The sequence below is a fragment of the Montipora capricornis genome, chromosome 9 (genome assembly GCF_036669925.1).
Source record: "Montipora capricornis isolate CH-2021 chromosome 9, ASM3666992v2, whole genome shotgun sequence".
Classification (NCBI taxonomy): Eukaryota; Metazoa; Cnidaria; class Anthozoa; order Scleractinia; family Acroporidae; genus Montipora; species Montipora capricornis.
In genome coordinates this window covers 44,633,309-44,645,808 of record NC_090891.1, presented here as the reverse complement: position 1 = coordinate 44,645,808, position 12,500 = coordinate 44,633,309, and the positions used below count along the sequence as shown (strand labels likewise).

At 36.3% G+C, this 12,500-nt stretch overlaps 1 protein-coding gene and 1 long non-coding RNA gene across 2 annotated transcripts in view; one reads left to right on the top strand and one right to left on the bottom strand.

Annotated features, from left to right (window-relative positions):
• LOC138016980 (uncharacterized) overlaps positions 1 to 1,344 on the top strand; it is a 4,300-nt gene extending 2,956 nt beyond the window's left edge. Inside the window, exon 2 of the long non-coding RNA XR_011125909.1 lies at positions 1 to 1,344. This exon is cut by the window's left edge and continues 374 nt beyond it. This is a non-coding gene — a long non-coding RNA (uncharacterized lncRNA).
• The window catches only part of LOC138016979 (ribonucleoside-diphosphate reductase large subunit-like), a 15,627-nt gene that overhangs the window by 408 nt on the left and 2,719 nt on the right, over positions 1 to 12,500 (bottom strand). Inside the window, exons 7-20 of the mRNA XM_068864166.1 lie at positions 11,797 to 11,973; positions 11,559 to 11,707; positions 11,154 to 11,289; positions 9,826 to 9,891; positions 8,684 to 8,782; positions 7,932 to 7,988; positions 6,143 to 6,190; positions 5,419 to 5,523; positions 5,250 to 5,318; positions 4,824 to 4,900; positions 3,290 to 3,425; positions 2,897 to 2,992; positions 1,776 to 1,964; positions 1 to 880 (exon numbers count right to left, since the gene is read on the bottom strand). The exon at positions 1 to 880 is cut by the window's left edge and continues 408 nt beyond it. Coding sequence (XP_068720267.1) covers positions 710 to 880; positions 1,776 to 1,964; positions 2,897 to 2,992; positions 3,290 to 3,425; positions 4,824 to 4,900; positions 5,250 to 5,318; positions 5,419 to 5,523; positions 6,143 to 6,190; positions 7,932 to 7,988; positions 8,684 to 8,782; positions 9,826 to 9,891; positions 11,154 to 11,289; positions 11,559 to 11,707; positions 11,797 to 11,973 — 1,575 coding nt within the window. The 3' untranslated portion in view covers positions 1 to 709. The remainder of the gene's footprint in view (positions 881 to 1,775; positions 1,965 to 2,896; positions 2,993 to 3,289; positions 3,426 to 4,823; positions 4,901 to 5,249; positions 5,319 to 5,418; positions 5,524 to 6,142; positions 6,191 to 7,931; positions 7,989 to 8,683; positions 8,783 to 9,825; positions 9,892 to 11,153; positions 11,290 to 11,558; positions 11,708 to 11,796; positions 11,974 to 12,500) is intronic.

Genomic DNA, 12,500 nt, shown 5'->3' with positions numbered 1-12,500 from the left:
GACAATGAGCTAACACTTATCAAAAATGACTATATACCTTTCTTCTCATATTAGCTCAGAATCGTATAGAACAGGCACAATTTTTGTTATAGAAGTAGCTTTTTCCTTAGACTAAATCATTGCTTCCAAGCAGGGTTCAGTCCCTTGTTTCAAAGTAATTCAATGTAGAACAGCAGTAAGTTCATTCAATAGCAGACAATACCATTGCACACAATGCAAAAACTTGCAGCTCAGTTCAGTATCAAGCAAATTTAAGACAGCCTCAAGAAGAAAAAAGGGGAGAAAATGTACTAAAAATCATAGAGCTTTTAGTGCAGTCTGGTGTTTAGTATTCCATATGAAAAATAAAATAAAATACCATCAAAATAATTTGCATTTGTACTTTTCCTGAAAAGTGGTTTACTGCATTCAACTCTTGAAATTAGCATTTATTGGAAAAGTCGACCTCATTACCTGATTTATTTTCACTCTTTTTTTTTCATTTTATGCTTTTTCCTTATGCAAGCCACCTGTTAGATATTTTTTATCACTTCTTGTTTTAATTAAAGACAAAAGTGAAGTCATCTGAAGCGATGTTAGTGCTGTCCGGTTAAGTCATTAGAAGTTGTCATAGCCCAGATTGGTGCTGACTTTGCTTTGACAAGCATGGTCCTTGGTCTTTGTGTGGGCTGGAAACTGTATATAACAAGTAGGCACTTTTCTCCCAAGTTTACCCACTGCAGCTTTCACATGCACCAGGATTTTTTAATGAGCAAGCAAGGGCTTCTTCGTTCTCCTTTTTGCTCTTGGCTGTCTTCTTCAGAGACTCTTGATCCACAGTGAACTGAATTGCACTAGCTGCAGGGCGGGTACGAAGGTAATACATTCCTGTTTTGAGGCCCTAAGAAAATTACAACAGTATTAGCAAGAAACGTTTATATAATATCTGCTGTCTGATTGGTCAAATTGGCTCAGCATTGAGCACGGGAAGTCACAAACTTAAACTTAAGCCAACCAACACCCAGGTATCTCAGAGGGAAATTACACTATTACCTCCACCAGTAGTTGCTTTGTCAGGTTGAATCATATTTAAGTAAGTTAACTTTATTTATAGAGGGTAGCACATAACTTATTTCTGATACCTGAGCCAGATCATCAAACACTTTGGCTGTTTTCACAAAGGACTTAAGACTTATTTGTTTAAACTTGCCTTTAGTTAACAATTTATACTTTACATTAATTTCCTTTTTAATTATTATGTAATTTATTTTTTTTAAATCATATAGTAGCTATTGTAAAGCACTATGAAGTAGTCAACTCAGCCGCTATATAAATGCTTATTATTATTATTATTATTATTATTATAAACCGGTGGCCCTTTATTCAGAGGGCAATTGATAATTGTTAGGTTATATTTAAATTGTTGAACCTACTGCCAGGTGAGATGGTGTCAGAACTCACAGCTCTCCAAGGTTCTTGCCACCCAATGGTACGAGCATCTGACCAGTGACAGGGAGAGACACTTCCAGTTGTCATAAATCTTCTAACACATCGATCTTTTCAGAAGTGTGTCGACTTTCAAGCTTACGTTTGCTATGAATGCTATGATAAATCTCTCTATCGTGGAAAGGCTGAAAAAACCCTCAGTGTTTATAGATTAGGAAATGTAGTGTTCAGTGTCTTGATTTGACCTATTGGTTGTGAAGGTATTATTTTTGATTTTGCTTTCTTGTTATTACAATGGTAGCAATGAAATAATAATAAGGTATAATTATAAGGTAATTATTCACATTTACCTTTTTCCAGCCATAGAAATGCATACTTGTCAGTTTGTAATTGTCAGGTTGAGCAAAGAAAACGTTGAAGGATTGGCTCTGGTCGATGAAGGCTCCTCTGTCAGCAGCCATATCAATGAGTGCCTTCTGAGAGATTTCCCAGACTGTCTTGTACAGTGGCTTGAGATCATCTGGAATCTCCTCCATGTGCTATGGAATTGAAAGTAGAAAATGGTAAATGACAAAGCAGAGAAAACCTGATTATCCTAAGCAGTCTCACAAGGACACAAATTTAAAAGGTAAATGAAAGCACCCAGCATCCAAATTTGTGATTTGTAGAAATGATGAATTAAGGTTGGCAAGCACTTTTATCAGAGAAGCTAATGGAGTGGAGTTACAGGATACAGTTGGTTTTTTCTTTTAACCTACTGTATCCTTGGCTCAATCTGGATTGAAGGACCAAACAATGTAATGTGACCAAGTACTGTGGAAAAAGGTTTGGCACTGACTCTTGATATTTTTATTTTTTATTTTATTTTTTTGTAAATGTCAAGAGTCAGTGGCAAACCTTTTTCCATAGAACTTATGACATCTCCTGACTACACTTTTCTCCATTTTTAAACATGTAGTGTGACTTCTTAGCTCTAATAAGACTTTTTTTTAACCGACTTAAATGGCTTACAACTGAATTTCTAGGGACTGAAAATTTAACATTTTTTCTCTATCCACACCATCCTCTCGTTCTGACACCATTGCCCAACTTGAATAAACTGGCATCCAGTCCTTGTGTGATTCAAGGCTTAGTTCTTGCATGGTTGCAAACATTCTCGTTCACAGATCCCTTTGTTTCCCTTAGCCGGGTGGGGCCTTCGCACGAAAAAGCAAAGGGCTCTGGAGATATAGGAAATTCAAATTAATTCTTTTCATTGGTTAGTTCTCATGCGAAGGCCCAGCTGGCTAAGAGAAACAATGGGATCTAGGAACGAGAATGGGTTGAGAAACAAAACAGAAGACTCAAAGTCAAGAACTCTAAGAAAACTATGTCCAAAACATGGAGGTTTGGATCAACTTTAGGCCTAGAGTTTGAACAATGAATATCTTATTTTCAAGACCAGAGTTTGTGTCATTCCTATGAAACAAACCTGAATAGATCCATTAGCAGCCACCAGCTTGTTTTTTAGCGTTTCATTCCAGAGTTTCCGCTCAGTCAAGTCCTTCAACAGATGATGATTTACAATCTACAAAATTAAGTATAATACTATTGATATATTTACATGGTGTATGCACGGAATAATAATAAATTATTTACATGTATATCACAAACAGACTCTTTCATCAGCAAAACAAAGTAGAATCCTATTGCAGACGAGAGAATATTATTAAAATTCTTCCGTATTAAAAAGAGGACACAAGAGAAGAACTGAAAAACATGTTGACGATTCCACAGAGACAAACACGCAAATGGAGTTGCACTACTTATCATACTTGGACTGGAAGAGATGGAAACAATAAGATTGTTTGATGATTTATTTTACCTGGAATTCCCCAGAAAGTACACGCCTTGTGTAGATGTTACTTGTGTAAGGTTCAAAAGACTCATTATTTCCGAGGATCTGTGCAGTAGATGCTGTTGGCATTGGTGCAACCAGCAGACTGTTTCTTAATCCATATCTGCAAAATACAAAGTTTCATCTATGCTGTGCTGATAATAAGAGGCAGCTAAGTTGACTACTTGAATTGACAGGCACAGTCAAAAAATACAAAGTGTGGATTACAGGTATATTTCCAGACAAGAAAGAAAGCTGTGTGTAACGTAAGACTGGATTTTTACTCGTTACATCGTACTCCTGAGATAACATTACAATGCTCTACCAACTAAGGGCTGAGGTCATAATTATCTGCTGAGAGCACAGAAGCGCAACATTACATGGGTGCAAGGAGCAAGGGGCAAGGATGGCACAGTCAGTTAGTCTGCAGCCATGGTGCAAGAGGTCCCAATTTCGATCCCCCGATCTCACATTCTTGTTTCAACTTCTTTCCTTTCAGTGTAGCTTAAGTAGCTTTAAACACCCGTAAAACGGAGCACTGATGGAGAGGAGGTGGCGGGAGGGGGGAGTAAAATGAGTGCACCGTTGACCTCAGGTTTGTCAGTTGAATTACTGTTACAAGTTATGGACCTTAAATGATTATGGTTGCTTTACTTTATGGATTCTTAGCATCATAATATTTTGAATAACTGTTTAAGGGGATGTATCCTTGTATGGTTTCTTTCATGACAGTTGCTAAAAATATGTATTTAATATAAAATTTACTGGAAGCTTAAACAAATTTATCGTCACAATTCCATTTTGGTTGGCTGATTAGCAGGAGCACTAATCACAATAATAAATACTGTCATTAGTACTTCAGCCGATCAGCATCCAAATTGATCATCCAGTGTCTTGATTTAATGTAGAATTCTCTCTGGGTCAACTCTTTTCTTGCCCCGAACTCCGCGGAAGTTGCTGTATAATGATGTTCAAGAAAACTATCAAATTTGGGAGCTTACTTAATAAAAAACAACTGCTGTTTTAGAGTGCATTTCCTTTAGTTGAATACTTTATTTATCTACTTAATACATTGGACCTACGTCAGAATTAAGCGTTTTCCCAACAGATTGGCCTGGTTGTGGAAATTTCCAATCAAACACAAATTAAAATCCGAAAATTGGTTTTGCCATGGAATTTATTGAAGTTTCTTGACATGGATTTTAGATTAAAGAAATCCGTAGTGCAATCTGTTTCTGAATTTTGTATTCGATTGGAAATCTGAAAGATCAAACTTTTAAGATAAATCGGTATTTCTCAATCTAACGCACAATTAATTTGTGTTCTCTTCTCTAGGAAAAATACACGCAGTCTGTGTGTATGAATAACAAAAGATGTGCCGCTCATTGAAATTACACTTGTGTTTCGCATGTATTTTGCGTGTAAAGACGCCATATTGCACGCATGCATGTAAGTGCTGTTATTTCTGCGGCCTGTACTGTACAAACCTCCTGACCAAGAATTAGTTGATTAATTTTCATACTTTTTAATATCTGCCTTGAGTGCTGCCCAGTCCCACAAATCAGTCGGGGTTACACCCCAGAGATCATATTGAAGTTTCTGTCGAGATAGAGAGCAGAACCAATATTTAGTTTTAAGAGTCATGCTCAGTGGAGCTGTCACTGATTATGCAATGACAATGTTAACATTGACAAAAACATCAATTCAAAATACACATGTATATAACTGGCTGTTGTAAGTTGCACAATGTAACTAAAGTTCTGTAACAAACATGTAAACAGTTGAACTCAGTGCATGTTGCCAGGATGGAATTTCCTTCATTCTGCTAAGTGAAATTTGTGTCTGTAAACAGACTTTGGCTTAATGCTATTGAAGAAAGGGGTGGGGAGGCCAACAAATGTAAGAAACTTACTGAAACTCCATGAAATAATCAAGACGTGGACCTTACCCCATGACTTGCAGGTGAACCTTCATATGTCTCGTAAGGTCCGTTTTCCTTGGCTAACTGGCATGATGCCTTTAACACAAACAAGATGTGACTCAGTACCTTTGCTACAGCTATACATACAACTTACAAGCACAGCAGATTTTACTAAACAGAAACAAAATCAGTTTACCTTCAAAGCTCCATAGTAAATTGTCTCAAATATTTTTCTGTTCAGTTCTTTTGCTTCATTGCTTTCAAATGGGTACCTCAGCAAAATAAAGGCATCAGCCATGCCCTGGAAGATAAAACAAAGTTCATTGTCAACAATCCTTTTGTCTTCTTAACAAAAAATGTGAGAGGATTTGTGAAAGTATAACAGATGTATGAACAAATGATGTATCAACGCTCGAAGCTGTGACAAAATTGGTCGCCATGGCAACTAGAAATAAATTTTTGCCAAGGTGGCCAATTTGGCAACTGTTCTGGCGTGGAACTGGTGTTGTGATAATCAGCATATTTTTTTAAACTCAACATCCAGACAAAATGAAAAGGCTTGATAATATACCTACAGAAACATAGTCCATTATTAATTTCTTTAATTTGCAAATCTTACAGTTCTCTTCTTTCTCTATGTGTATGAAGAGTTGAGAGCGATCGTAGGGTGGCCATCTGTCTCAAAATGGTCAGCAGTTCTTTCCTTCACATAATACTCCACAGTGTGTCATTGAGGGAAAATGGCGACCAACGTATTTGGCAACCTTTCTGTGAAGGGTCGCCAAAAGGCGACTTAGAAAAAAACTGAGCTTCGAGCGCTGTATATGAAAGTGAATCAGATGTGAAGCCATTGATCCATTTTACAAAACAGTTCTTTTTTTTTCTTTATGAATCAAGTAACAGTGTTATAAGATTTGTACCTGCACACCAATACCAATTGGCCTGTGTCTCTTGTTGGACCTTTCAGCCTGACAACAAAAACAACTATGAGATGATGCTTGAATTAAATATCGAAAGGCATGTTGTTTTAAGTGTGTTCGCGATATTGACGCATGGATGGTCGTTAATAAATTAAAATTGAACAGGGACAAGACTGAACTACTTGTCTTGAATGCTCATCATCGTCCACACCCCCCACTGGAGTCAGTTGCAGTTTCTAATGAAGTAATCATCCCTTCAATTTCAGCTTGGAACATTGGAGTTCTCTTTGACTCTGATATGAGCATGGAGCAACACGTCACCGCGGTGGCTAAATCAGCACTTTATCATTTAAGAAACATGTTGCATTAGATAATACATTAGTTTTCACACCGCTGAAATTTTAATGCATGCATTTGTTACATCTAGGTTAGATTTTTGTAATTCTCTTTTATGCGGAATTCCTCAACATGTTCTCAAAAGACTTCGATCAGTTCAGAATAGAGCAGCAAGGGTTGTCACCTTAACGGGCAAAAGGGAACACATTACACCTATTTTGGAAAGACTTCACTTTATAGTTACCAGTTGAACAACATGATATTTTTAAGATATTGTTAGTAACTTTTAAGGGGTTAAATAATCTTGTTCCAACTTATTTGTCCAATTTAGTTAAACCGTACGTACCACATAGGAACCTTAGATCCCTTAATACCAATCGTCTCGTCAGTATGTCCTATAATTTAAGAATGTAAGGTTATAGAGCCTTCTCATCCACAGCCCCTGCTCTGTGGCATGATTTACCCCAGAATATAAGATCCTGTGGTTGTCTTATTCAATTTAAACGTTTAGTTAAAACTTATCTTTTTAAGAAGGCTTTTAATTTATGATTATCCATGATTATCTTAGGAACATCAATCCTATATTTTCTTTTACTTATTTTTATTTGATTTTATTTATATATTTTTAACAATATTGTAAATTTTATGGCATACATTAGCTTGCTTTTATTTTTTTAAGTGTTTTAAATTGTTGTAAAGTGCCATTGGACAGTGATGGAAATGGTGCTATAGAAGAAAAAGGTTATAATTATTATTATTATTATTATTATTATTATTATTATTATTATTATTAATTTTATGTTCAGTTTTGACTCAGAAATATTAGTGCCAGTATTATTATTATTATTATTATTAATTTGAAACTTACAGGAGGATAAGCCTTTGCACTCAAAATACTGCACAGAATTGAAAAAGGATGAGAAGAATCAAACTCACGAACTGTAGTCTGTACTGAGTGACTGGTCTGTACTGGCACAAATAATATTTCTAAGTCAAAACTGAACATAAAATTGTTGACAGCTGGGATATTCTAACATTTTGTTTTCTTTTATTTTAGCAAAGGTCAAAGTAAGAAAGGCCTGCAGTGTCTGATGTGCAATTGCAATATTCTAGATTACATAACATTGTTTAAGTTAATAAGTGATGTTACAGCTGTACGCTCTAGTCACATATAGAATTAAGGACTTTTTTGCCAACAGGTGCAGACGGGATTCGCAAGTTGTAGCATTTTTGTACTAATGATGCTAATAAACAGTAGGCAAGTGAACTTGTTGAATCATAAATACTTGACACTCGCAGGAATGTTGTAAGCAACTTTCTGTATTTGGTACAGGTGTAACTAAGTTGATAAAATCATTGACAAAATTACATCTGAGCATTAAACAAAAAATTTAAGGTATTAACATAAAGACCTGAACTGGGCCAAGGAAAGTTATTTGTTAATTACACACACCTCCTTCACTGGATAATAGTTAACGTCAATGATCTTGTTTAAGTTACGAGTAACAACCTTTGAAAGCAAAGAATGCAAAAACGTGACCAAAACTGCATGAAATGCTCTTCTAAATCATACCCAACAGCCACAAATGTTTTATTTATCAATATCTGATACAGATTTCTCTTTATTTACCTAAACATTTCTTTTGATTTTCCCTGTTAAATTGTTGTGAATCACCAAAAATACCTAGTGTGCATTAACGCTTAAATGCTGATGTTTAATAAGTCATATACAATATTTGCGTCAGATCTGTATCCCATTTACAAACTCTCGGCAAGACCTGCCACTCATATTGTATATATTACTTCAAGATCCATGAACTGAAATGTTACCCCTCAACCAAAAGGAGATAAATCATCAATAAGACACAGCCAAAGAAAAGTACAGTGCAACCTCCATTCAACGGACACCTGGTACCCTAGGGACCAGGGTAGGTGTCCCCTGAATAGAGGTTGGGTTAAGTCAGAAATTTTTTTAGGCCCAAATTATGTGTGCCCTGAATGGAGGTGTCCTAAAGGAGAGGTTCCATTGTATTTATAAATGACTCTCTGACACTTTCAGAAATACTTAAAAACTATATAGTTAGCATCTTTTGGGTTGACCAGTACTTGTTATAAGAAGTGCAATGACAAGAGTCCTGTTGTCATGTCATCAGGGAGTTGTTGAGCAGAAAAAACAAACAACTAGGTGTCCCTTTCTACTCTTACCTGGGTGACCTCACACAGTTTTTGAAAATCAAACCGAGGTGGAGTTTCATCACTTACAAATTTATTGAGTGCAACAGAAGCCAAGTTACAAACAGCAACCTTAAAATGGAAACAAGGAAGATTGAAAAGGGTTTGTTGTTGGTTTTCATCAATTAACTTGATGGCTTGGAGCATTACAGAGTGAGCAAAAAGTGGGCATGCTTCAGTGTATCCAGATTGTTCAGTAAGTGCTCTGATGTTGTTGAATTCAATTAAGTCATTTAATAATGTAACTGTATGCCATATACCTTCAGAGGATAAAGTGTGATACTTAAATTATATGGCAATATGCCTCAAGGAATTTATTTTGCTCTCAATATTTGGTACAGTTTAAACATGATTGATAGATTAAAAAAAGTTAATTACTCCTGATATCATATGCATTGAGCTGATCGTACTGTAACATCACAAAACCCAACACAGATAATATCTTTCAAAAAAATCAACAGGGATTGAAATGCTATTATTTGGTTCCAGAAAATATCCATATCCCACCATGGAGGGAATTTCACTTACATGTAGGACCCCCACCTCCCTGGATTTTCCATATTTGTTAGGAAATGACACCTACTATTTTTTGTTTTATTCAAGACGTTTTGCCTGGTGTTTGAACCTTCATCATTTGGAATGTTAACGTTAGTACATAATCAAAAAAACATCATGTCAAACATGCACTGTGGAAAATTCCGCATTAGTCTCACACTACATTTTCTTGAAACTTCATGCAGAATTCCTCAGCATGCACTTGAACATGCTGTTTTTTAAATCATGTGTAGTAACAATGGTATTTCAACTGATGAGGGTTCAAGCACCACCCAAGGCATCTTCAACAAAAAATAAGTCAGTGTCAAATCATTATCTTACAATGTTAGCGTCTGACTACATGCACCACTGCTCTATTTTTTAAACTCTTTTCAATGGTGGTGCATTTCTGTTCTTTATCCAATCCTAAGGGCACAACGTAGAACGTACACCAGCTATTCTTGATCCAATCGTTATGTATAATAATTTTTATGTTAAATAGTTGGTTTCCAGCTCTACCAATGATAGCTAGCCCTTTATATTACATTCACTAGCTATAATGCCAACAATCTCAAGATTACCTCATCTGGACTTGAATACTCTACAATTTCAGTACAGAGATTGCTGCATTTGATTGTCCCAAGATTCTTATAAAAAGAAAAGCTTTCAGTTAATGAAGGTAATTACCAAATTCATATTAAAATAATGTGTTTGCTAAAATAGGTAAAAAATAAGCTTACCACTAGAAGCACATGACATTGAAAGCGTGTAACTCTGGTTAAGAGCTGGGTTTCTTTTTAGCGTAAAATTTCGTTATTTGGATGTAACATATCTCGCGTATTTTCCCGCATCAATCTCATTTTTGTCCATATTTGTATATAAAATTAGTGTCCTAAAATCAACAGCTTTGTTGCAAGGAAAAGAGTTGCAAGTTACATGCTTCAAAGGTCATGTGCTTCTTCTTACCAATCTAAAATACAGTCATGCAAAAACATCCTGTGACTTGTCAATTGTTCATATCCCTTTCACCACAAGGCCCCGATTATTATTGTTTAAACTTCTCGCCTTATTTTAGACATTCATGGCTTAAGATGGTTATTAGACTGCTTGTAAGTGGCTGTAGATGTTTGTGAGATAGTTGTAGGTGGTTTTAAGTCGTTCCATGTGGTAGAAACTACGGAGATTTCAGTTAAATTTAATGTCCTGACAAAACTTTAACCCGAGGGACTTCATCCATGTCACCTTGGATTAATCATTCAATTTGCAGTCTAAATTAAAGAGACTCAAATACACATTTTAACCCTTCAAAATCGTATATGCAGCTATTTTGTAGGCTTGTCCCTCTCCCGCACTCACTGCCAACGATACAACAGCTTTTGTCTCACAATATTGTGCATGCTGATAACAGCTTTTGTCTACTGTGGATGACGTATTCTTATCTTTGGATACAACGTTCAAAGAGATAGTAGGTGCAATGAAAATAAGCTCATGATGCACAAGGGAAAGTGTGAATTAAGCTATGATTCTTTCCAGGAATTTCATTGATCCTTTTCAACAAGTGAGCTGGTGTCATAATTTTTCTTTTGAAATTACTGATGTGGCAGTCTCTTGGATCATTATTGATAGCAAGCTGACATAAGACAACGATGTAGTAAAAAAGTCATTACATCATTTGCTGCTCAACTGCGTATGGTTAAGACGAATTGGATATTTGCTGGCAGAACAAAAATCAGCCTGGATGTCAATATGACAAACCGGAAGTACCCTGGGTTTGAGAGTGTTGCTGACGGGAAGACAACACAACCGTAAGCTACACAGCCTAGACACAGCTTACTTTAGCTTTAGTTCTTCAGAAATTGGCAAGAACTTTGGCAAATCCTTGCCAACGTTATCTCATTACAATGCATACCTGCTGATTGCTTTTCCTGTTGCATGCATCTTTATATAGCATATAGGGAGTACCAGTTTCTGTTTGTGCCTCCAAGATTGCAAACCACAACTTCTGAGCCTTGATCTGCCTGCGAAACTTTCCCTGTTGCTCATAGCTGTTTTGAGATTAAATCATGAACATAAAAGTAAGGTTTGAAAGAAAGATGGTGGTATACTGCCAGTGACCAGCTTCTAATGAAAACCCTGGGATTGTCAGGGCCATGAAGCAGCTCACGATTTTGGGCCCAAGGCAAACATGGTAGCCTCCATACGATCCATGTCTGATGTAGCAGAACTGATGTAATCTTTGCAGAATAGCGAGATGGAGAGAGTAGAACTAGGCCTGAAGGGCACCCTGAGGGGAACATACAAAACTACTGCTTACCTTTCATAAAGCTTGTCAAATTTCTCTCCCCAACAATCTTGTAAACCAGGACACTCATTAGGACACATCAATGACCACATCCCATCAGCTTCACAACGCCGCATGAAAAGATCAGGGATCCACAATGCGTAGAACAAGTCTCTGGCTCGCTGCAGTGCAAAAAAGTGCAGCCAATAACTTACAACTTGCCCCATTGCCACACATTTAAGTAAGTCAATTCATTGCACAGAAATCATACCTGTTCCTCTTTTCCTGTATTTTTCTTTAAGTCCAAGAAATCAAAAATGTCATTGTGCCATGGTTCTAAGTACACAGCAAAGGCACCAGGACGCTTGTTTCCTCCCTGATCAACATATCTTGCAGTAGCATTATAAACACGTAACATGGGAACAAGGCCATTTGAAACTCCATTGGTCTAAAGAAGAATGATTTAAAGATAAATTGTAAAATAGTTTTTTTTAGAGGTACAACCTACTTCAAGAACGAGACATTTTGGTGTCACCCTGTCACTACATAGTACGATGAAAATTATTACCATTTGAATTAGAATATATGGCAGTTTAAGTTTGATGAATAAGTAATGCCAGTTAAATTAATCAATGCTGGCAAATTAACAATGGAACAGTGTGACACTGATGTCATGTTCTTGCATTAGCATTACTTAAATAAAAGGCTGTATGATATCTTCTTTTAATCAAAAGTTAAAATGGTTTTGGAGTAACTGGTTGTACATTAACACCAACAAAAAAAGCTTAACAGCCTCATTATTGGGAAATTAGCCACAATTACAAAAATTTCACATCAGAAACTGGATTAATAATACATGTATATGTGTACTTGATCAACCAATTACTATTACCAACTGTTAGCAGATGTAAGGCTAAGGATTATCAAGGGCCCTTGTAAAAAATCTTGACTTTTCTTTTGATTTGAGCTTGAGGC